Source organism: Athene noctua, chromosome 4 (genome assembly GCF_965140245.1).
Source record: "Athene noctua chromosome 4, bAthNoc1.hap1.1, whole genome shotgun sequence".
In the NCBI taxonomy this organism is placed as follows: domain Eukaryota; kingdom Metazoa; phylum Chordata; class Aves; order Strigiformes; family Strigidae; genus Athene; species Athene noctua.
The window spans coordinates 17,876,469-17,902,987 of record NC_134040.1 but is presented as its reverse complement, the minus strand read 5'-3'; the positions used below and the strand labels follow the sequence as shown (position 1 = coordinate 17,902,987).

Genomic DNA, 26,519 nt, shown 5'->3' with positions numbered 1-26,519 from the left:
TGTAGGAGGTGGCAGTTATCCTTTAAAGTATTTTTATGCTGCACCTTTGTCGGGGACGAAAACCTATTTCCTACCCTTGTTTACTAATCCAGTTTTTACGTGTTCTGTAACCTCACTGCAATTGGTCAAGACATTTTAGCAATGAAAAACACTGGCAGTGAAAAACACTGACTAAAAAATACAGGTTAAACGATGGGAAATCATTAAGATGTTTACGTTAGAATTGCTTAGTAGTCACAGTGCCATTATTCGTATCTGATGATGCCTGTATGTGATAATGTATATCATGTATGAAAACATACACAGGTGCTACCTATATTTATACATATACTTGCTATATTATACTTAGTGTACTATACCAAGACTTACTTTACGTGTGCTTTGATTGTATGTTTGTATATTTATATGTATATATTAAAAAGACCACAAACTGATCCTCACTTTTTGCCCATAAATGCACATATTACTCATCAAGGTATATTTTCATTTTGTAGTAATTGAAAGAAAACTATACAAATAAACATAACTTATTATTAATTTTGAACACAGATATGTTTGAGCAATTAAATCTGTAAAAATTCTTAGAAGCACTTTATTGATAGTTCCTGATCTCTCAACCACAGTGAAATGTCCATGAAAGAGGACTGTAAATCAGATTAAGATGTCCTGGGTTGTTCCCTTGTTTTCTGTCTGGTACTCACTTGCTATCTTTCATCAATTCTGCACACTAAGTAAAATTTGTCCATAAGTATCACTCAGAAAAAATCATAGTATTACCTTTTCTAATAGCAAAGCAATAACTGGGTCTCTGTTAATTGATAGCTTATACCTCACAGTAACAAGAGTTGAGGCGTCACCAGCTTCCTCTTTCTGGGTGATCCATTTCTCAACAGCAGACTTAAAGCATCTTGATGAGGTCTGTGCAAAGAAACACTTGTTCAGAATTGTCAACTCTCAGGCTAAATTCATTTTCTGTAGATTTCTGTGCCTTCCCGTTTAGATAAAGTGATTCTTTTTAAAGTCACTCTAATTTCAACTACGTTTTGAGGAAAAAATACCTCATTCCTTTCTGAAAACCCTGTATTACTTTATAAAGCTTGTCTTTGGATTGGGAAAGAAAGTTCTGCTATTTTAGTAGCAAAAGGGAGGAAAAAAGTGTGTAAAAGATCATGTTAAAGTTTTATTGCAGTGGTTTTTTCAGATGCTTTTGCTAAATCTCTACTGTTAAAATGTGGGTGGGGTGATTTCTTTTAATAGAATTCCCCCTCTGGATACTTCTCAGTCATCTGAAATAAAGATGACTTATACCTGAAGCTCAAAAAAAAAGCACTTCTGAAAAGCAAATCATTCTGTTTTGGAATGTGGCCTTTAAGAACCAATTTTCTCTGCAATAACACTACACATATAGAGAACTCATGGCAGAATTGGAATTTTAATCATAAGCTTTCCCTTCTAAATCCTGGGTGGACTAATGCTGTACCAACAGCAAACATCAGAGAAGCAAAATCAGAAACTAGATTAGCTGAAAAATGGCTATACAGAAGATTTGTTATAATAATTTTTGGCCCAGGAACTTTAGGAGCTCCCTTTCAAATCTCAGTTTTCTTGGCTTTATTACAGTTGGGATAATTATAATAAAATCCCTCCTAATTTTAAATTGCTTGTAACACTTTCCCATTTTAATCTAGTATGCAGTAGTGCTGTCTGTTGTACAGCTGCAACTTCCTGTCCCAGTGGTGTTAGATTTTCATTGATGGGGAGTTAATGAACTAATTACTCATCCACTCTGCATTGTGCCAGGAGAAATGAATGCAAAATGTTTAAATTAGGTGTAGGATACAGAGCTTGGCTTATATTCTGTTCCTTTGCTACGTAGTCAGTAGTGGCTGCCTCCTACTCTCAAAGGCGGAGGAGGGGTGTGCAAGGGCATCAACAGCAGAACCAAACTGGGTGAGGTGATCCAGTTTTTGTTGTTGCATGATGTGCTGATTACATTTTAAGACATAGGCTGGTACAGGGAATCACCATAGGTAATCAGGACAAAGAGATCCTGAAAGCTGTTCCCATTCTACTGCCCTGCTATTTCTGCTTTTGGAGAGGTAGAATATAGTAAGCTTTCATACCTTCAGTCGTGCATTTTTCTGTTCTGCACATTTTTGGCTGTAGCAGCAAAAATACAAACCTTTAGAAATGTTTTGTTTGCTTCGGGCAGCAAGCTACTCTTTTTTGTAGCCCATTTATTGGTATTTTTAGATGCCAGGCCCTTCTCACAAAGATAGACTTTTTCCTCTGTTGATATGTAGAACACATATTGCTTTTCCACGTTGGGCTATCACCATGAGCATATTTCGTAAGCTCAGTCAGGCTCGCTCTTCTGCTCTGCCCCCCTCTTTCTCCGAAAGTAAGGTGGCCTTTGCATTTCAAGGTGGAAGTGACCACAGATCCTTGTTTTACCATTAGGCATCTGTCTGCCCACGTTTGAAGTACACTAATGAAAACATGGCAGGGTTTTATTATTAATTGTACTTATTAGGTTTTGCTTTTAAAACCTCGGCTGACAGTGCTAAATGGGACAACCAGGTTTTGTTTTAAATATTTTTTTTAAAAAAGAAGTTATATTAAAAAGTGCAAACAGAAATTTTTTGTTCCCATGGATGCAGGTAAAAAGTTTAAAAGCCCTAGTAAGATTAGTGATTTTGGATGAGATCTGCCTAGGCCTTCTGAACTAAAATTATATAACACTGCAGCTATTTCCAGATGAGCTATGCTTTGATTTATGAACTTACAGAAATTAAACAGAAGCATTCTACTTGCAAATTGGAATGCCCATCTGTAGTTGTCATTCACATATACAAATCACACATTTATTTGTTAGGTACCTTTCTGCAATACTAGTGTGTTCAAATTAATAGGGACTTGAAGTTAGTGTTTTCTGGTAGCAGAATACTTTGTACCAGTAATTAAGGTTGGACTTCGCCATCAGTCGTGGGACCCTTGGCATGCAATTTTGTGCTAGCCAGTTCTTCGTTTTTCTGTCTAGCAATAACTTGGAGTTTAAAGTGCACTTTGGGTGTCACTGCCTGCTGCCTCAGGCTACGGATTTCTAACATCCATTGGCTATTACAGGATTTTCATGAGCTAACAGATTATCAGGACAGTCCTTTTTACTTGAGATAGGATGAGAAATGCAAATGAGCTCTGGAAGAGGAGTGCTGAGGAGAGTGGATCAACTTTCACTGAAAAGGCAGTGAGGGCAGGACTGGCAAGAACTAGATACGCTGCAGATATCCATGTTATTCAGGCTTCTTTTCGAACGTCTGCCAGTGGGGCTCAAACCTAACCTGCTGTTCTGGACTACACTTCTGGAACCAGGCCTAATATGAAAAACTAGGATGGCGATACTAGCAAGAGTAGATCATTAACTCAAACTCATCTTCTGTAGGAGTTCATCTGACTCTGTATTCGGAATTTTGGAGCCTTGTAAGAAGCACATTTTAAATTGCAGTATTTTTGGTCAAGTAGATTGTTAGTCAAAAAAATCAAGCAGTCTGGTGAAAATTTTGTGCATGTATGTTGGATACTGTGAATCTTAACAGAGGAAGAGAGTTCTGATGCAGGAAGAAGTTAATTGCTGGTAAAACACAATTAAGAACCTTTTTTTTCCTTCAGGGGAAAGAAACGCCAAAGGGGCGCAAGTGTGTTCTTCTTCTGGAAGCTGCAGCATAGTTCAGATGTTCCTTTATGACTCTTATGTGGAGGAGTTGAAAATATTACGCACTCCAGCTGCTTATCACCACCAGTCACCAGGAGGTTTATTGCACCTCAGCTCAGTCAACAGGGTACAAAATATGAACATTGTTTAATAAGCTTCAGTGGAAAATCAGAAAAATAAGTATTTCATTAGTTTCATTAGTTATTTAAGGATGTCTTTCAGTAGTTATTTAAGGATGTCTGACTTTTGTACAGAAATGTAGGAAATACATGCTCGTATTCAGTTCTATTGGTTTCACTCCATGGGTGGAAATTTATACAAGAATTAGCAAGTGACTCAGTATGTGTGTGAGGGCATAGACTGTTTACACCACTCCAGTGTTTTGCAACATGGCTGTATATTAGATCTTTTAACCTTTCCTGGTTTATTTGTCATTTTAAAAAATGTCTGATAGGTTTAGGAATGAAATATGATCAAATTCTAATGTCTTACTCTGGAAACACCTATCAGCTGAGCAACTGTAATGGAGCACTCCTGTTGTCTACTCATGTTTCTAGTTGAAGTATGTTGCCATTTTCACATAGTTTAAGTTTATTGACCTTATTTACTGTGATGTGTTAGTACTCAGTAACCAATGCTTAGAGTGGCACAGCTGATGTGCAGTTAGTTGTTATGCTACCAGAACTCTCCTGTGTGCTTCAGGCTTTTTTGATCTCCATTCTCTAGAGAAGTATTCAATATTCTACAGAAATAAAGAAAAATGGAACAGCATCAAAATTAGGATCATGCTTTTGGCGCAACAATATTTTTCCTTTGGGCAAGGAATATAAAAACTGGTTTTCATGTAGGCAAAGAGAAAGAATCTTTTTATAAAGCTGCTTAAATTGTGTAACAAGACTAATAGTCAGCTATCAGTATCCCCATGTACTTTATGATGTTATGATTTGTTTTCATTATTTTTATGTACAATTTTCTATCAGGATTTTAAAGCTAGTGTTATTTTTGCCTACCAGCTGACAAAAATGTGCAGACTAAGATTTCTCAACTTGTTGTCACTACGTTTTCCTTACAGAACTAAAAGGGAAATTCTGGATCATAAAATCCATGTGCAATGTCATAAAATTGTGTTGATCAACTAGTCAAAAGCAGTATTAAAGCCAGTATTTCTGAGGAAGAAGCCTAGAATGTTGTTATTTCGATGGCTAGCTGTCTGACTACTGTCTTCATTGTATATTTTTATAGCTCCAAGATTTCTTTTCTGAGCAATACCCGATTCTGTCAGTGTGTATGGAAAGTTTAATTTGCTCCTTCAAAGTACATTATATTACATTTATCTACACTGAACTTTGTCTTTTTACCACTGTGTTTGTGAGGATCCTCTGCAACTCCTATAGTCATCTATCGCTTTTAACATTAACTTATTTTTCAAAATTTTAATGGATGTATTCATTAGGATAGCTGCTAGTACAGCTCTCTAGAGACTCTATTCATAACCTCCAGTCTGAAAACTGACTACTCAGAGAAGAGAATATCTTTAGTCATAACAAAATAAGAGCATGAGCTGTGTATTATTAGGATGAGAAAACTGCAAGGCAACTGAAATCTCCACAGCCCGAAGAACAGAGTGCTTTTCTTTTTTAAAAGTGTATACATAATAAACTGTGAAGAAAAAAGCAACAACCCTTTTGTTAACATAGTAGCGACAGAGGGTCTGTGACACTTTCACATGTATTCCCACTGTTGAATTTGCTTACAGCAGTAAAGACCTTAAACTTTGGTGCCTCCAGTAGTAGAAACTGGGATTATTAATTCATGGATACCTGAGGCATTTGGTGGGGTTTTTTTTTCTTAGTTAGCAAAGTATGTAGAACATAAAGAGAAATCCTTTTAAATTTTTAAAATTCCTCTATCAGAATTTTACCTGTAAACTACAGGAGGGTAAGAATTTGATCCAATCTGTATAATGCTTTAGTCTGGAATAGGAAGAAACAGGGCTTATTTTATCATAAATCTACATTGAAGGCAAAACCTGCAATAAACATTGGGTTTTAAATAAATTGTAGTATTTGTTTCCACAAAAAGATGTATTTGGTTGGGAAAATCGGTTTCACCCTGGCCTGTAATTAAATCAATGATTCTACAGTTTATATGTGTAAGATTTCCAAATTCTACTGTATTTAATGTAAGGAAACACTTTGGAAAACAGGAATCAAATGAGAAACTACTTGACAGATTTGTTTACGGCTTTTATTGTAAAATTGTAAAATACTGCTTTATCATAATCAGTAAAAGATTTTAAAAGATACTTTGAAAGGATAAAGTTTCATATAAATATCTAGAATCATATAAAAACCCCAAACCAGCTCTTTAAAAGTATTGAACGTATGTCTGCAATTTTACACTCCTTAACGATCTTCAAAAATCTGGGATGTAATGAAACATTTTCACAAAATTGAGTGTTATTTTGGCAAATGAATTCTGTCACCACTGTATTTAGGTCTGATTAATGAGATGCATAAGCTCATAATTTTGAAGCATAATAGAGATCAAACTTCTGGGATATAAATCTGTCAAGCTCTTCTATAAGTTTTAGATATGTAACAAAAACCAGACACCTAAATTATCAGTAAATTAAATGGAAATAAGGCCTTTTTATTCCTTCTATTGAGACAGAATTGTTGACTTCACTTCTGTACTAAAAATTCACCTGGACTACAATGACCTTAAAATGGACAAGCAGGGGGCATAGTTATAAATGTAGCTTGTGTCAAACAAATATTCAATTTCTTGCATGTTATCTATCTGAAACAGCTTCATAAATCAGAGCTGAACTCATTCAAGACTGTAAAACCCTAAGATTTATGGGGATATTTGAGATCTTAGAGTGACACAAGAATGTCACCAAGACAGAGATTTCAAATGTTGAAAAAAAAAGACTCTGAAATCAAACAATTTGTCCTTTCTGCCTGTCTGCGTGTGTGTGTGTTGATTTACATTGCTTTATTGATAAATAAGCATAATCTTTTAAAGTGTTTTCATCTAGTTCTGTGGTTTTTAAGAGAGAAATTTTACCTAATTTTAACTTTTATGAAAAATAATGTGATCCTCTCAGACAGCATGTGGATATAGCTCAACCTGATAAATACTCTCAGGATGAATTCAATTCACCTCAGGGAGAACAAAGAAATAGAAATATATTCCAGGTAAATGTCATGCTCACTGATTTTATTTATTCTAGTTTTTAACTGCATACAAAATCTACACAAAAATAATAGTGATTTTTCTATTTAAGTTTTGCAAAATTATTTCAAAGTTATGTGGAAAAGGGTTTTGACAGATAAGGCACAACATGAGTCAGGAACTGTAAAAAAGCAGTTCATAACATCATATTGTAGGGAGGCAGGTGCTACAAAGATCTGGGCTAGAGCTTGCATTATTTCACATATTAATTAATAACCTGGAAGTAAAAATAAACAATGTATTAAAATTAACAGATTATACTAATTCAGAGGGAGTCATAAACACCTAAACAAGATGGAAATTAAAAACAAATCTGGATGGAAGACAAAATAAACTGTATTCAGTTTGGGGGAAAAGCTTGTTTGTCCAAAATCCTACATGAAAGCAGGTGTGCATGGTATCTGTATGCCCAACACCTGTTTTGATTTGTAAAGCGTTGCTAAAACAACATGAAGAGGGTATACAGAAACGAAGACAATATGAAGTGAAACATTAGGGCAGGATGGAGAGAAACCCCAGAGAACAGACTAACAGAGGAAAATTAATCCTTTTCAGCCTCTGAGAATTAAAACTTGTCTCTTCCCTCTGTATGGGACTCTCTCAGCTCTATAGAAGGAAGAGCTGGACAGTTGGGTAAGCACAAGAAACGTTAACAAAACAACCAGTCAGACACCTGAAGCCATTCACTACTACCTGACTTAGACACCTGTATTGGAAAGGAAAACATTTTCCTTTGGAGGCACCTGTCTTTTCCTGTTGACTAACCTACATTAGATGTGTAATGATTACATGGGTGATGTTAGGTGAGCCGAATCCCTTCTCTCTTATGCAGGAAAAATTCTTCTGAGAATGAAATTTATAGGGTTTTTCTTGGCATTTCCTTAAGTAATTACTAGTGGCTTCCTCTGACCTCCTTCTGTGGTAGCTGTGTTTTAGAAGAACCAGTTTCTCTCAAAATTTCCATGTCAGAATGGGACGAATCTTTAGTATCTCTACGGCTGTCTAGGAAGATATATTTCTTGAGATGCTGAGGAGTCACTGCTTACAACCAGAGTCATGGTAGGTGGATTTATGAGTAGTGTAAAGAGAGGGGATTAAAGTTGAGTAGACTTCATAGAACAGTTCCAGAAGTTTCAGTAATAAACTGCATGTGAGCTTCTCAGCAGAGGAGTATCTGTCTAAAATTAACTTTTTTGATTCTATAGTATATTTTTGCTTTGCTGAAATTATTGGGATGTGGTATTGGTGCCTTTTTTAGCACCTAGTCTGCTTGTGGAAACAGTCTTGCAATATAGTTTTACTTTCCCAATTCTTAAGTTGCCTGGAAATTATATTGCTTAGTTTATTAGAAATTATAAAATACAAATGAGGGACAGCTGGGTGTCTCTTTAGTAAAATTTAGTCCAGGGCTAATTTTATGTTTGATCACACTTTAAAGATCAAGTGCAATACATAGGCCACTGGAAGACTAAAAAATCATAAGGCAAATTGAAAAAAAACCCAACAAATATAAAAAAAAATTCCATGTGATTTTAAAGATACTTTTGTAATTTTAGCTTCTGAAACACTTCTGGATGTTTGGAATGCCAATTTTTTTAAGGCTTCTCTCATATAAAAACATAAATGGGTAATGTTATCAACAGCTGCTGCAACAATTTGGATGCATAAAATTATTTTTGTGCTTTCAGGAAGCAACAGAGGACACAAGGAGAAATATAAGACTTAGTTTAAGAGGTGCCTGATCATATGTTACAGTGGTCTCCTTCAGTTGAAATCAGCATAGGTGTAAAATTGGATCAGCACTGTAGCTAATCATAGCCTAGGCCTGTACCTTAGTTAAAAGATATTCTTCCTTATTCAGAACAAAGCATACTTATTAACTAGTAAATTACAGGAGCTGTTTTTATTTTCTAATCTGTATAGTTACAGTGACAGAAGAGGCTAATGGGTACAGAGCTTACTTTTAATAATTTCTCTGTCCTTTACTTTAAAAGAGACCCTTTTAAGACTGCTATGTTTAGATACCTCACTCTGCTTTGGTCTGCTTGGGAAGTAGACAAGACAGAATTCATACAAAGATAAGATATACTCCTACCAGGGAAAAGGAGCTAATGCAGTCAGCTGGCCTCAGTGAGCCTCTAGCAAGCTAAGTAGCAATTAAAACTTGTCTCCTTCCCTGCTTTGTTTAGGGTGCTGCCAGGAGTACCCTGTTTGGCACCCCCCTCAAGGGCCTCTTCTCATTCTAGTGATTTTTTTTTTCCTTTAGCCCTTCTCAGACAGGAAGGATTTGTGACTGCTAGCTTGAGCCTGAAGGAAGAACACTTATGATAATTTTCCTTTCTTTGATTCTTCTTATCATCCTCACTCCTCACCTTCTTTACGAAACTGTGTTTTTATTCATCTAGTAAAATCAACCTGCTAGAACCATTTTTTTCCATTATGATAGTCAGGTTCCCACGAGAGAAGTGTTTAACACTACTGTAGGAAGACAGAACAATCTTTTTTGGGTTTAATGCTTTAGCTTTGCCTTCACTGATGAGGTGCAGTTGAATATTTTCTTTTTTTATTTTACATCACCATAAAGAAAAGGAGAAGGTAAATGCCATTTAAATTTACATCATTTGGGGGATAAAATAGGACTAAGAAGATGTATTCATATTCACTGCACTGTTAATGTTCATGTGTATATGTGTATAATAGTGTTTTTACCGACCTCTCATAAATCTCAGTTGCTGTAAAATCAGTATAGTGTTTCCCGATACATTCATTCAGTTTTGGAGAACTGTAAACAGGCAGTAGCCATTGGTGTTATGTTAGTAACTGAAAGAGTAATGTAGTACTCTTTTCATCTGAGAGCAATTCTGTATTGTCAAACTGATCAATTTCAGAGCTGCTTTTAAAAAGCCGTTTATCAACACACCTGTTCAGAGGTTTATACCACATTAGCCAGCAGTATATACACTTGTAAAGTACAGATGCTGAAATAATTTTTCAGTGTTTTTCTTTCCAGCCCATAAAGTCACAGATTCATCTCACGTAACTCCAGTCTCTTAAATGAGGATGTGGAATAGGATATAGTAGCTATATTCAGTTGGGAGTGAAAGGCATGTGTGAGAGGCTTAAATTTCATAAAGTACAGAGAAGCTGCCCTCTAAAAATTAAATCTCTTAAGAAGGTTAAGATACTGAGGAATCAGTTTCAGCACTCAAACTTGAAGATTAAATTTAAGGACATGCATTTTCAAGTCAAAATTCTTCATTGTGGTTCTAGCCACTATTGAAAGGAAGTGTAGGAATAATAGAGTGTGGAGGCCAGTTTTTTCCATTCTTTAAGATAACTCACTTAAGATGTTGATGATGGTCTAATGCTCAGTGGAATTGGGGAAATCTCTATGATTAAGTCAGACTTAAGAGGAACCCAAATTCCACCATCAGCCTGAACACAACATGAGACAGGCAGTGCTGATTTACTAGATAAATTAGTCATTAAGAGTGGAAGTCTTTGAGTCACAAAGGATAGATACTAGTTTTGCTGGTGGAATGAAACACAGAAATGTGATCATCAACATCTTAGCTACTTAACTGAAGTGTTGCCCAAACTACCAGTTACTCTAAACCCATGGGCAAAACTAGTGTTCTCCTTGTAGTTTTTATGTCTGTCTCGTTAAGAAAGGTTTATAGAATGATTTTAGTTATGATGATAAGGAATCGGCTCAGTATCCTGCAACTATTTCTGTTTCAAAGGAAAAATAGTTTAAAATAACAGAGAAGAATTAACAACATGTAATCTAAGGGCCGAAACTATACATACCTAAATGTAGCCAGTGACTTCTTGTCTGCTTGTTTTCTGGAGTATGATGCTGTTACTCTCTTTCGTCACGTATTTATACAGAAATGTACCCAGGCCATGTTTTGCATTTGTGACTTTTTAAGATTTCTGTACTTAATTCTTTACTGCCAGGGAGGAAGTTAACTACACACAAGATATATTTGTTTGTTTGCTTTAATTTATGGATGACTGAAATTCAATATGTTATTCATATACAGATACCACAAAAAATGGTTAGACATAGCCAAGCAAATTCAGTAATTCCAGAGACATCCTCAAGTCTTACACAACACATACTACAGACTTGTGATGCTTATTGTTGTCAAGACACCTATTTCTCAATTGAGGCTTTCTCTGAGGAAATATTGACGATTACAGGGCCAAAATTCTAGTTTACTTAAAGAATAAGTTGTGACCTTGCTTCTGTATTTATTTATGTACTTAAGACTATTATTTTCTCAAACATTGTCTAGAAATCTTTTGATTAACCTCTGTGAGCTCAGGCCAGACTGAAAGCATCTGTCATAACTTGTATACAAATTCCAAACTTAGGTTTGTAGAACAGTAATTTTTCTCCAGAAAAAACCCCAGCCAACCAAACAAGTGGAAAACCTCCACGCATATGTTAATACACAGTGTGATGTTCCCCTTGAGTTAGATAACTATGCCCAGTAAAAACTGCATTAGGCCCCCTGTGACCCAATGGGTGCTTGAAAAGACAAGCATGTGTCTTTTTGAGGCAGTTACTATGTTTTGCAATTAGACTGTCTTGTAAGCTTAACATGCACGTTTACCAGTTTTGACTCTGAATTCTTCATTTCAATCTACTATGGGCTTCTCATAGCATTTTCTTTTTGAAACTATAGTAGTGTGCTTGTACAACAACTTCTGTGAGAGGTCTTTGGTGTATGTCATGAGTTATGGACAAAAGCCTGCTTGGAGTAATTTGTCTTATAGTCATGAGAATTCTGCATTTTGTAGAAGAAAATAAAACATCAAAAAGTTTAAAGAAATTGTTTTAAAAAACTGCTTTTTGTCATCAGAAGCTTGCTTGAATCTGCTAAAACCTGATTTCTGAGATTAATAGATGCTACTGAAGTGAGGAAAAAACCCCTATTGCCTGAACACTTCTCAGAATAAAGCCAGAAGCCGACTGCTGTCAATACCTGTCTTGAAATGCTGACCAAGCTAACTTGCCAGGCATATGGCTTCCAGGAGTGCTTCTTCAGTGGTGTTTCAGTTGAGTCAGGAGTGCAAAATGTAATCCTCCTTATAAACTTTCCTTTCATTTAGATCACAGAGTAATTTTCGTCCACATGAACTGGATGTCAGGACTTCAGGTTTTACTCTACAGATCTGTTACAGCTAGTCCCCGGCACTTGCAAATGCTAAAGGCAACGGGGCAGGCAGTCCTCCTGCACTGAAGGCTAGGTGAACTGGACTACAAATACAGAGTCAGGTAGAGAAGGGGCCCTGTTTCATTCCTTGTATCAAAAATCAAACTAGGGGCATGAAGTGACAACTTGCCAAGAATAACAAAGGAAATTTCTGACAAAAAGTGCAAATGTTGTTTCTTACAGTATTGTCTTCCTTCTCCGTAAGTTGTTGTGGTTTGTAATTGTCCCTTCTGTTCCTAGTGAAAAAACCTAACACCACAAAGAAACAACAACCAAAAAAGATTAAACAGTAGCAGTAATCCTCTTTTAGCATATAACACCTTGATAAATATAGTAACCGAATTCATGACGGTCATTTACTAGATACGTTAATTTCCTATTCTTTTTCTTGTTTTATAGGTGATATATGCCCTGAACACTAAGAATGATGAACATGAGGCTAGTATACAGGCTCTGAGAGAGGCTCATCAGCACATTCTTGCTGAGACAAGGGAAACAATTCTCCAGTGTAAAAGCAAAGCTGAAGAACAACAAGTGCTGAGGAAACGTATTCAGGCCCTTGAAATTACAGTAGAACACCACAAGAGACTAAAGGAAGAAGCCTTGGCAGAGTTAACATTGTGCAAGAAACAGGTGGAAGAGAAGGAGCCCAAAACAGAAGCAAAACAAGCACAGACAGTCCTTTCTACAAACATGGTAGATACAAATGCAGACTTTGAAAACAAGCTTCTACATTTAAATCAGCAGTCTGATGGACTGCTAAATGAATGCAAAGCATCTAGAAGAACAAATTTAGATAAAAAAGTAATTTTAGAGGAAAAATACGATGTGGAAGCACAAGCTCTAATAAATGAGATGAAAAACCTGAAGAGAGAGAACCAGAGAGCAACTGAAGAATATGCTCAGAAAACAAGTAAACTGCAGTCTTCTTATGAGGGAGAAAAAGAGGATTTCAAAAATGCTGTGCAGCAGTCTGGGATAGAAACAAAGAAGAATTATCAGCCAAGAGAAATGGAGCAAAGGAAGAGCTCAGAGGCTGAGGAAGGTTTTTTGCTGCAGCAGGTAAAGAAGCTGGAGGCAGACCTGGAGGAGAAAAGCCAGAAGATAAATGAGAGGAAGAAGCATTCCCAGAAGCTGAAGGAGAGAATTCAGGTAGAATATGAGACTGCAATCCTATCTCTGTCTATAAATAAAGTGCAAATTATCAGTTCTTCATGGGGAGGAGGGGTCTTAAGTATCATATTGAGTCAAATACTTTGTAACCACTAAAGCAGTTTTAGAGGCTTAGAGAAGAAATAGAAGGGATATAGTGCTGAGAATTTTAAAGAAAGAGTTAAGGTGATTAGGAGTTCTCATTAGGAAAACTCTGAACACTAGACTTTGTATTTGCTGAGGGAGGAGTGAGGTAAAATATGTCTGTTGACTGAACAGAGGTTTACCTTTCCAGCCCAGAAATGTGAACAGCAAGCAGGCACTGATGCTAGGAATGAGTACTTACAGAGTACATTCTCCTTTTCCCCTGTGGTTGCCAACAGCAAAGTGCATGGATATGAACAGGGTTAGATAAGAGACCTGAGCTGGCAGGTTAGGAATCGCGTGACTTGTATTGTATGACCCTTGCAACAGTGGCTTGTATTAAGTGACATTTAATGAAGTGTCTTTTACACCTGTGAAGCTTTATGTGCTGAGCCATGAGACTTTTACCCTTGGTCCTCACCTCACACTGCCTGTCTATCCTAGCTGGTGTGTGTCTCATACATGTGCAGCACAGCTCAGCTCTGCAGCCCCTTTCTGCTTAGTTGCATCATGTGTCAGATGCTGTTTCAGAGGTTGGCACATCATGGGCAATCTGCCATCCAGCTGCATTTGGTACATAAGGTCAGGGTGTGGGACAGACACTGATGAACTGTGCTGAAGCCAAAGCACCCAGCCTTGTTCTGTGCTCAACAGTTCCACTTCCTTCTAATACTATTGGTCCTTCCCACATAAACTCACCCATCACCTGTCCCCAACCATATGACAGCGGTTGTGCGTATTAGATAAGAAAACACCTTGAAGGTCTAGACTTGGAGTATTTCAGAATTACTATAGTTGTTTCCTGATAGGAAAGAAGATTTATCTCCTTTAGAGTCAGAGAACCCCAGAATTCTGTAGACAGCAGGGTCACCCCAGTCACCTGTGTTCCTCCAAGACAACTCTGACCGTTTTCACCATCTGCCCTCACATCTTCCCTGTCAGTATCATTTTGATGGTGCAGAGTTCTGAGCCTCTTTGAGGATGTTCTTTGAGGGAGTTCAGCCTTCAATACAGTTGCTGCCTTTTGTTTCACAGGATCAGAGGGTGAATTGACTATGCCTTCCCCAGCATTACTCAGACTCCATTCTCTGTGTGTAGATCTGAGCAGAACAACCTCTATCTTCTGTAGAAAAATGGAGAGGATATAACGAATAACAGAGGTGCAGATAAGCAATTTTTAAAAATTGAGTCAGGGAAATCTGTAATTTCTGTTTTAATAAGGAAAAGGGTCCTGGTTCTGTAGAAGTTTGAAGCGATAGAGGGGAAGAGGGAAAGTAAGGTCCTGATTTCTTGTGGGTACTTCAGGTAACATTCAGGAGAAATGAGGAATGGAGGCATGAGAATTTATGCACGTGGTTTACTGTTCTGACTTACTGTATAAGAAATGAAGTCTTTTACGAATAAATAATGTATTTATACATGCTAATGATACACGTGGTATCATTAGCAATGCAATTTCTAAATTCAGTATCAGCATGATAAAACAGAAATATTTTCTGAGGAACATATGCTCACCTTGTACCTTTCAGATCCTCGAAGTCTATAGAATGAGGCTGATTTACATACCACTGGAGTGTATTGCCTTGATTCTTTAAAAAGATAGCCTCAGACTAGGATAAATCTGGAAGAAGGAAAACAGTTATACACCATGTTATTTTCTGCTTCTTTCCAGTTTAAATTAAAAAGTAGAAATTTCTCCTTTCTAAATTGGCTATTTCTTATGCCACCATTAAATACCGCAGGGTTTTTTCAGAATTCTGTGGACAATGCCAGACTGGGAAACAGAAACATTTCTTTAATCAGCAATACCTCTGATCATTAGTAAATGCTAGCAAGAAAAGCTATTATAAGGCATGAAAGATAAAAGGACTGATGTTTAAGCAAGATGAATTTCCTGTTTTCTCCTTAGTGTATGCCAAGATGTTTGAGATCTTTAGATGAAAGGCATCACATTAGTGCACGTTTATTATTATTGCTGTGGAAGAGAATACAAAGGATGACAAGTCATGTAAGTCTGATCTGTTCAGTCTAGTTTTGGAAGAATTTTGTCATATGCCACATGTAAAAGGAAGAAGCTTCCCCGTAGGTTTTCAGCTACAGAGAGTGTTAAATACAAGTTAGTTTTAACTCATGAGGTTTTACTCAACATTCACAATCTCAGACATCTTTTAGATGGTAAGTCTTGATGAGTGTTCACTTTACAGTGATGCCTACGTCTGAGGGAATGGCTCCACATTAGAAATGTTCTGGCAGCAGAGACAGTTTAAGGGTATGGAACAGCAAAAAATGCATTTAAACCATCTCTGTAGGTGAAAGATTTATATCATGGAACTGTGCCAAGACAGAAAATGACCATTTATTTCAGATGAAAAAAAAAGAACATATGTAATAAATGTAGAAGTAACGTCATGCATATTTTAAGATTTGGAAGTGTAGCTTAAGGGAACACAACAAGAAATTCTGGGATCAAAAGGTATAGTGAAAAAGGTGGAGGAAGATCTAAGTGTAGTCAAAGAGAGAAATACACTTCAAGAGAAAGAAATCCTGCAAAAAGCAGGTGAGATGCTCATTAATGTCATTCTGAAGTATTTCCCTTGTTAGTAGTCACTCACATTGGAATTTCCACAAGTTATTTATGCTATTTGAAATGTAAATTTTGATACCATAGAAGATATGGAAACTATATTGAATTCCCAAAGCAAAGCTATTTAAGTAGATGAACTGAAACATCAAATAATACAGCTGCAGCAAATGTCTTCTACCAAACAGAGCCAGAACAAAAGCGGCTCTGAAGATGTGCAAGAGCTTAAACCAGGTGGTTTGCTCTCAAATATTCAAAGACACAGTAGACCAAAAGTACTGAAATCAATGTCATTTTTCTTTCAAGATTAATGGCTTTTGGGTTATTCTACAGCAGTCAATCCTGTAAGATTCCCAGATCTCTGACCTTATCTGGTGGATCACTGATGCATGTTCATAACCTGAAGTACAGGAATTGCTGCAGTGATAACAAAGAAATTCTGCCTTGGTATAGCTCAAGGATGTCAGTAGTATTCAACAACTTCTGTAACCAAAACCTTAAAGAGAAAAGGGTCCAAGACAGACTTTCTCTGTTGAGGTCAAGTTGGAATACTGATTTATTTTTTTTAAATAAACAGTTCTTCTGAAAAGCTATGCAGAAATAATACCAGGAATGAACTCAGTACAATGAGGAATGTATATATCCTGTGAGTTCCCTCTGCACAATGTCTACACTTAAACAACTGTCCAGCCCCAAATCTTTTCTGTAATTTTTAGTTCTCCTAGAATATTATTATGCTAGCATTCTGGAAAATTAGACCTGGTATTAGAGACATAACAAAACCCAGGTTGTCCTTTGTGCTTTTTCACAGAACTGAGGTTGTCCTTGAGGAAGCCTGCATGATTGGACACATCCAAACTCAAACCAGAACACCAAAAAACCCCATCCCTAGGCTGCAGAAGACTCATACAGCCCTGAATCACTACAGTTCTACATTGTTAACTAACATAAAGTCAGTACTTTTTAATGGAGTATATCCACCTAAATAGCATATTGCCTACAAAATAGACTACTGCAACACCAGAATTCTACCCTTGTTTTGTCATATTATATAGCTATTGTGTTTATAGACTATGGAAACTGTAGCTATTTAAAAAGAGGGTATGAATAAAAGACACAGAGAACTTGCTTTGTAAAGGCAGGCATCAGTCCTGTAAAGAAAAGATTTGTCTGAAGGAATAGCTGTTAAAAGGGCTGTAAGATCTTGTAATGAAGCATACAAAGGGAATCAAGCCAGTCTAAAACTTCTTGGAAGCTGAAAGAAAAAAATTTAGAAGGTAGGAATGTTCTTCTATTTATAGATGCTCTAATTCATCTGGTTTTAATCTTATTGGTCACAGTGACATCATCTGAATTATCCTCACTGGAAGCACTTTGAATTAACATAAAATGCAAGGATTTTCTCACTATGGTCTTACTGGAAAAAAAAAAAAGGAGGGGGGGGGGAAGTCAAGCTGATATATTTCTGTTAAAACCTCCACAGGCAGGAAGGTGAATTTATCCTTGATGTGATAAACTGCCTTTTTAGCAACATTTATCCTTGCATGCTTTGCACATGACAGTTGCAGTGATTAATATAAGGTCCCTCCTGAAGAAAAATGTATTCTAGGTGTATTCCAATTTCTCACTTAAATTTCGATGGATTGCTGCTGTGAAATACTCAAATACATTGATTTAATCCAAATTTTGTATTGTTTAGGCAGAGGATCTAATTCTGCAAAATGTTGGTAAAATGGATTCAGTGTGCTGGTGTTACCAGTGAAATGATGAGTAGTTACAAACAAATACATTCATGTATATGTCCTCATTTAACTTTAGCCAGAAAGAATGCTCATCATCTTGTGGATCCAGGCAGGTTGCCTGAGCAATACCTTTTCTCAATGTGTTTTAAGTGGCTGAACTGTATTTTTTGTTGTTGGTATGCATTAGCAGCAGCTGGCCTAAGAGATTCTTCGAAGAATTTCACTTTCACGAGAACTGCTGTCTGTGGCTAAATCCTTTTGCTTCAGGAAGTTAGCAATCTGTAATGTTTCTGTGCAGTAGGAACCTAAATGTGAGCTGAAATCTGTTCAAATGGAGTAGGAACTTGAAACACATGTTTAGTTTTAAGCACATGCTTTAATGCTTAGTGAAGCTTGTAACTCAGTGCATGCCCAGGTGGGTTGCCAGATTTGAGAATAAACTAAAGAGGAATTTAGTTTCTGTTTCCTAATGTGCTTGCGTGTTTGTCAGACATCTAGACAAAAAAAAAAAAAAAAAAAAAAAGTTGATTAGAGCAGTCAGTAGAACTGGACAATCAGACTACTGGTCAGGTGTTCTTTAGACCCCTCTTGGTGCTAAGAATATACTTCTACCAATTTTTCCCAGTTTTAATGCTGCTGTATCTTTCTGAGTTCAACATTTACATGAGAATATTCAAATTGCTTGCTGACAAGTTATGAAGTCATAAAAAGCATGCAGCTCCTATCACTAATTGTTGAGCTTCACAGTACCTTCTAGATTTTGGAGACTAGGAATTGTAAGTGCTTGTCAGAATAATTTATTTCTGCCTATGAAACTGCTGAAGTTTATACATTTATGCAGTCTCGTTTCTCAAAAAGGAAACTGTGTAAATTATTTTATCTGATTGTGGAAGTAATCATGTTTGATCACTAAATGAAGATGCAGTTCTTCATGGTACATATTTACATTATCAAGCCTTATGAAGAGGACTTTTATGTACTGTATTATTTTATGTGAATAAATTTGTACAAGTATACTTAAAATGATGCCAGGCTGAAGATCTTCATGTGAGTCAGATAAAACTTAAATATCAAACACTTTGCTAAAAAAGGCATAATAATAGTCATTTATTGCTTATAGGCAATATAAATGTTATTGCTTATAACTATCTCTTAGAGATTCATATTAGTTAAATCACAAAAATCTTGAGTTAGTAAAACTTAAAATTAGAGGATTTTTTGTTACTAATGCTTTTTATATCCTGTGATGCAGTTAAGGCCTGTAGCAGCTGTTTGACAAGTATTGTATCTATTTTCCAGATAGAAAATTTAAGATAGAGAGAAGGAAGTCAGCTGGCAGAGCTGCAGTGGGAAAGCTGCAAACACTTCATCTTCAGCTTTAATCAAAAAGTCCATTATATCCTCTCCTTTTCCTACAGGCAAAACTAAACCTAATTTCTCCCTTGAAATATTCATGTCTCTGTATTTGATTCCATCCTTTAATTGCTACCTAATAGTTACCCTGGTTTTGAACTGTGAAATGCTAGTATTATCCTTTAGTTAATTATGATTTGCAAGGAATATGTCACTATTGCCTGTGCTTCTGTTTCCTAATATCATGCCATCCTCCCAATGATTATCACTTTCTTAGTTTTTAGGTACTTTTTCTGTTATCTTGAATTCTTTAAGTTATTTGCTATAAAAATAGGGGTAGGGAGGCTGTGAGAAGGGGCTGTACAGGACGAGGGAGGTGTTAAATTGTTATTTTTTCTGTTTCCTCCATTTGTGGTGTCTGAAAATATGGTAGAATATTCTTTTGAGTCAGTAAATTGGCACAAAGCAAGCACACTAACAAGCTTGTAATATATATCACCTCAGGACATTTCTAGTAGTTGCACATTCCGTCTTCCTACAATAAACAATTGCTCACATTTGCTACAAGCTCTTGGTCACTGTCTTGCAAGTGTTATTACCACTGATTTTTCAAAAACTATTCCAGCAATAACATGATAATATTGTCTTCAACTTTTTATTTTGTCCCCTCACTGGGATTTTTTTAATGGATGGTATAAAATAGTGCTTCCTTTGATTTCCTTTTCCACTAATTGCCCATTAGTTAGTCATCTGGTCATTTATATGGCCAATATATACTTGTGTTTTTTCAGATCTTGTGAGTGACTCTTGCACACTAAATTGTTTTTGAACACTGACACCACTTAAGACAAAACAATCTGGCTCTTCGTGCTGTACAGTTTTTCACCTCAGGGAAGCTTTCAGTAGAAGATGAGGATTATGTGAGCTGTATTGTCTAACACTAGTATTAGAAAGAACCAAACCAAACTGTTAATACTTCTTTGAATAATACATGACTGACATTGAAAAACAGTAGTATGTATTACTGTGTAAACTGTTCTATCTAGGTTAATGTAGATGAAATGTTCATTCTTTCTCATATTTCATGTTTTGTGCCAGCTATTACATGCACTTTTATTTCTTCTTTTTTTCTTTTTTTTTTTTTTTTTTTTACTTTAGGAGCTCCAGACACAGCTAGAGGAATTTAAAAGAAAATCTGAGTGTGAACTAAAGCAACTAGAGAAAGAGAAAGAAGTCCTAACTGGGAAACTTCAAAACTCTTCATTTGAGGTAAATCAGGCATAAAGTAAACCAGTAATAAAAGGACTCTTCCTTTTTCCTCTCATCTGAAAGATTCTTGATTAGATTTTAATCGTATTTGGTGTGACTGTCGTTCAAGAAAATATGCGAGGGCTCTAGATAGAAATAACAGAAATTACGGCTCCTGAACATCTATGAAGATTTTGACAAGCCTATTTAGTTAATAAATTTCAAATTTCACTCTTTGGAGATGTGCAAAGGCTTTTTGGTGAGAAGTCTGGGTATGTCAGGGTTGGATGGTGTCTCTGTTTACAGGGCTAAGTGAAATTAGAATCTTCCTTACAGCACTTGTTGACTTGCTGATTTTTATTTTTTTTTGTGTGTAGACATGTAAAAAGGGCTGCTTGCTTGCTCCCTTGAGCAAGCAAATTGAATGGAAAAAAGGTCTAATAGATAATTGTCTCCCTTCTGCCTGTTTGACAGTATGCATGCTAAGTGAAGCAGATTGGAATGTGCAATAATTTAGTATATATTAGTATGTTCTCAAGATCAAGAATGAAATAGAGAAAGCACTGTGACCCCAAAGTAGCTTTGAGGATGTCATAGCTTATGTACTGTTCCCCACTCTGGTTACACCTAAGTCTTAATGTGGACATGGATTAATCTGGAAAAAAATACCTGAGATGTGTTAGTATTAGATTATCCACCTGTAACAGGTATAATGTATAGTTAGTTGCAGGCCAAGTGATGCAAATTTTCTGGATTAGTATACCAAAATATTTATACAGGAAAGTGTCATTATTTGAAAAGCTGTAACAAGTTGATAAATAATTTTCTGCCAAAACAAAAGCAGAATCCCTACAAGGCGATTATTTACCTAGGTAAACAGTTCACCTTTAAAATTTCTGACAACTGTCAATACATGTTTTCTTCCCCTCATATGTTCCTCTTTTGTGGTGTTCAGTTCTTGTCAGGAAGTGCTACCTGCTTTAAAATGCTATGTACAGGATATTTCTTTTTGTTCAGTGTGATTATGTGAAGAAGTTTTTGCCTGTGAACATTTTGATACTTTTATCTCATGGATAAAGTACTAAACAACTGCTTTAACAGAATTGAAATCAGTACCCTAGTGAAAAGTTCTGATGATGCTCAGTGCTGCATTTATTTTTCTATCCCGAGTATATCATTGTATTTGGTACCTTTTTCAGAAGAACAATGAAATTATTTATGATTGTACATTCTGGGAGATTCTGGATGAACAGATATGTTTTCACAATGAGAATTTGTCATCCATTTCTTTGTTTTTTTCCTGCCAATCCAGGTATTGAGGCTCCAAGATTTTATTAAGCAAAGTGAGGGTATTTCCAAATTTACAAAATTTCTTCACTCTAGTTCAGGAAAAAGTAATGAACAACAGGAATTAGGTAGCTCACACTGTGAAACTACTAAATTACAGATAGCCACTGTTCTAAGTGGCTGTCTATAATTTCCATTGCTTTACATCTCCACTGATTCTAACCAGTTTCACTTCCAGCAAGTTCAGTGATAACTTGCATGGGAACAGCTCCACAAAAGTTGAAGACCTAGATCTTTCTCAGCTGGCATTTGTGCCCTCTGAGTGGCCTTTTTGAGTGTAATAAGCTCTTTTTAAGTGTTTTAAGACAGAAAAAGGACATATAGTCTCATCAGAGGGCTATGCAAGATGTTGGCCCCTCTCTCCCACCTGCTTCCACTTTCCCAAGTGCCATCACTCCTGCTTGGTGCAGCACATTCCAGCTATCGCATGTGTTGTGGTCATTTACTATGTAACACCTGCTTTTTTCTCCGATTCACACCGTAATAGCTGTATTAGTTCTGAGTGCAGCATGGTCTTTTCCCTTTCATTTCTCCTGTAAAACAGATTTATAGATTCTGGTATCACAGTTGGATTCTGGCATTTTATCCATTTCTCAGTCTTAGCAATGCAGAATCTAAGTGTAGTTCTTAATGTTCTTAAAGTTCTATCTAAATTCTGGTTTTAGCTTTCATTACAGATTTCTGCATGCACTGTTTCCTACAGGTTCTTCTCTGAGAGAATTTCAGGTCAATCCAACCTGTGTTACTCTATCTAGAGTGACTTCTTTGCACCTAATATAAAACATGAGTTCTCAGAAATCAGTCATATTCTTTTCTAATTTCCCCTAAATGTACATATTTTGATAAAAGTGTCTTAGTCCATTCAAAGCTGAAAATTTACCATGGTATTTTGGCATCCCTGGGTAATGCCTGAAAGTTATACTAGTTTGAGGTGTGAGAGGAAGAGATGGAAGGGAGAGTAGTGGCACACACTATCTGATCTCATAGTATTGTGTATATGCATGCAGGTGGTGTATTGCACTGAAAGGTCTCAAAGAAATCAGAAGGCTTATGACAAGAAGCAATTATTGTTCAGGTTTTGCAGATGGAAAAAGTGAGTCAGTGAGTGATCAAATTACTTTTCTTGAAGTCACACATTCAGGACAGAAAAATATCGTAGAATCTAACCATGCTCCAAAAAGGGAGGAAATGCTCCCTCAGAAGAGAAATATTGTATTTTTCTTGGTATCCTATAAGTTACTTTCGGAACCAACTACTTGGCAGTATTGGCAGGGAAGTGAGGTAATTTCAACTTATAAATACTTTCCTTCTATAAATATGTGAATATTCACAGCCAAGAAACCACCTTTTACTGTACAACATTATGTATTTCACTGAGGGCATGGTTCCCATCTGGGAATCTTTACAATGGCTCAGCCCAGAGCTTCCGCCTCAAAGGCTAGGCAATGTGCTGTTACTAATCCAGTTCTAACCTGGATACAATTTCAGATCTAAATATAGATTCCTTGGCTGCATAAAGCACGTTTTTGGTCGGGCTGACATAGCTAGAACACTATGCAGAGTAGACAGAATCATGATAATTTAATCTCTCTGGGGATGCACTTCAAAGTGGTGGTATTTCTGTATTACTAAGATTTTTCTGGATAAAGAAATCAGATTCACATCTGTTTGGTCCTTTGGAAAGTAGGATGTGAGGTTCTACATGAGTTGAGTGCTAATTCATTAGGAGTCGTCCAGTTCCTTGCTTCTGCACTACAGGATTTCTTCAACATTGTTAAAGGGACTACTCTGGAATTAGAAGGTACATAAAATGGAAGTGCAGGCATTGCCTTGTCACGATATATCTTTGAACAATGCTAGCCCAGCAAAGCCCAGAGCCTCGAGAGAGATCTTGTTGGTACCAAATAGCAGCAGTGGAGATGTGCATAGTGTGTTCACACCTGTGTCTCTGGTCAGGAAAGTTTAGGAAGGCAATTAACTGTAAACTTAACTATGAACTTAACTGAAGTAACTGTGGGATAAGCCTAAAGACAACAGTAAAACATAATTTCATTATTTTGTTATTTATATTACTGTTTTGATGTAGTTACATCATAATATGAGTAAAATGCTATAGCTTTTCGGTGCCTTATTTTAACTCTCTGAACAAATTCTCAATTGTGGTGACTCTTGTATAATACATCAAAAAGCAGCTTTTAAAGTCTTTTATATAAATTCATCCCCTAGCAATGCATTGAGAAACTTGAGTCTTTCTCCTTAAAATATACAGAAGTCAAAATATTCTCTCTGATTTCAACTTTAGATCTTGCCTTTGAGATTTCACACTTCTTACGTACAATAAATAAAAGAAGGGGAGAGCAGACATAAGATAGACTTCAAGTATTCATAGTGCTTGCAAGCACAGTGAATTAAAATAATCAAAGCAGAAGTCAAATGGGGGAGCCACCTGTGATGGCATGTACTGCCTTACACTTGCCCAGTATTTTTGCACATGTGCTATCAAAGTCTGAGAGGTACTTCTTCAAAAGAATGAAGCCACTGTCCCAGGAGAAGGACAGTAATTATGGTTAGAAAAGAATGAAACTTGAAAGACTTTTGAAATATTTCAAAAATTATCTGTCATCTTTTAGGAATAGTTGTTCTTTTTTTTCTTTACTTGGAAGACAGTGGGAGGCAAAATCAGCCGTCATAAGAAAGGGCAAGTGCAGACATAACCCAGAAATTTGAAAAGAATTCAACAGAGCCTAGAAAAATAGTTGCCTAGAGTTTATACTGTGGATAGGTATTAATTGCATCTTTAAGACCACTTCATGCAATTCTTGTGGATAAAAATTAATGAATAATGCAATTAGAGGTACAGTTTTTTCAAGAGGTTTTGTTTTGCAGCAGGAAGACATTATAAAACAATGCTGCTGGTCTATTAATAGTGAAAGGAGCCAAACAGATTCTGGACTCATGTGAGTTGGCATAGTTTCATTGGCTTCAGTGTTGCTTTACCAGTTTTACAAATTGAGGGTCTGGCTATCTGTTTTGAAGTAATGAAACTCAATAAAAGCCTGGGTACTGCAAAATACTCCAGAGGAGGATTTGCACTGATGGATTTGAAAACCATTTTAGCTGAAAGACAGGAGGAGGAAACCTGAAGGGATGGAAATGTTTGTTTCTTAACTTCTAATACGTTAAGAAGTAGCAGGAAAGAGTATGTTTCTCTTCCTGATGTGTTTGTGTATGTCTTTTTCCCTAAATCACTGAAAAATAGTAATTCTTAGAAATACTTTTCCATCTGATTTCTTACTACATTACATTCTCTGTTGCTACCAGTTTACTGCTTAGCCTATTTCTAGTTAATATGATCTTAGGTTTCATGCTAGTAGTGCTTGGAACCAATAATTGTCTATGAAGAGATTCTGGAAGGTTAATAATCTTGTGACCATAGCTGAAGTTTATATAGGCTTCTCTTCATCTTCCCCATGTAGATGAATATTTAATTTGAAAAAGAAGTATTCCAAGGAGCATTTTTCCTGTTTCCAGTTTTTCTGTTGGAAAACATACAGCCTGTTCTTCTGGCACATCTCTTTTACTCACTGGCTTACTTTCAGGAAGACCAGAAAAAAAAATGCATGCTTGAGTGTAGTAATTCTAATGCATATTACGTCAGCTGATACAGAGTACCATATGGCATTAAGAGTTTCACATCAGAGGTTAATTTTATAAGGAACAGCAGTACCGAAAAACTTCAGTGTTTCCTTTCTTAATATAGGAAAACATTGGCTTGAGTTCAATAGGCCTTAAGATAAAGTAAATGTTTTACCTGTAAAGCCAAAGTGACCATTTACTTAAAGCTTATGATTTACCACTTATTTGAAAAAAATATAAATGCAGGAGCTCTGGAAACAAAGGTATGGTTGGCAAGTGGCTCTGGCATCTGACTGTTCTTGGAGTGTATCCAGGCTACAGATAGATCCTATCACAAGACACATTTTAAAAAAAAAAAAAAAAAAATCAATATTTTTCATTAAGAATAACGTTTAGCAATTATTCTTCACTAGTTTGTTCAGACAGTTTCTCTGTGTTTAATTGGCTGACACAGAGGAAAAAGCCAGAAAACAACTGGATGATTCGTTAACAAACTCACAGTTTGGGGTGGCTGAAGCTGAAGCTAGGTGCTCTTTGGAATTTGCTAACTCAAATCAATTTCGTTGGATAGTTTCAGTGAAATTCAAATGTACCATGTTGGTTTGAAATTGCTTAAGAAGTGGTAAAACTAATCTTTCATTTACTGGCACTTAAAAGAGAACAAAATAAAAAACTTGATTCAGAAAACACTGGGTGAAGGTTTTCTTCTTACCTACCAACCTAGCATTCCCATGATGTGTGGGAGACCTAGACTTGGATTTTTTTTTCCTTCTGTCAGCTTTCTCACCATTTAAAAAGTTTCCTTGTCACTGGGTTATAGGGTGAGCTACAGTGTGTCACCTGTTGCCACTTCTTCACTTGTATATTAAGTTGTCAATTGGGCAACCTAGGGCCTCATCACTTGGGTTAGTGCCCCAGTTACCTTCATATCCACACACACATACTCTCTTGCTCTCTTGACTTTTCTGTGCCTCCGTGCTTCCTTTCTCTCTCACACATAGAGCCATTTGTGTCCTTGCAAATAATGAAATAATTTAAGTTTTAAAAACATGGAATTCAGTCTGAGGGAAATACTTCAATTTTTCATTTTGACATGTTCAGAAATGTTTCCTTTGGATTGATTTGACTAGAAGTTTTAT

At 36.4% G+C, this 26,519-nt stretch overlaps 1 protein-coding gene across 5 annotated transcripts in view; it reads left to right on the top strand.

Annotated features, from left to right (window-relative positions):
* Window positions 1-26,519, top strand: part of FAM184B (family with sequence similarity 184 member B) — a 41,080-nt gene that overhangs the window by 1,388 nt on the left and 13,173 nt on the right. For all 5 annotated transcript variants that reach the window (XR_012633538.1, XR_012633539.1, XM_074904564.1 and 2 more), the window contains exons 2-3: window positions 12,577-13,329; window positions 20,308-20,418. Coding sequence is in view for 3 of the 5 variants with exons in the window: in XM_074904564.1 (XP_074760665.1) it covers window positions 12,577-13,329; window positions 20,308-20,418 (864 nt within the window). In the remaining 2 variants the exon portion in view is untranslated. The remainder of the gene's footprint in view (window positions 1-12,576; window positions 13,330-20,307; window positions 20,419-26,519) is intronic.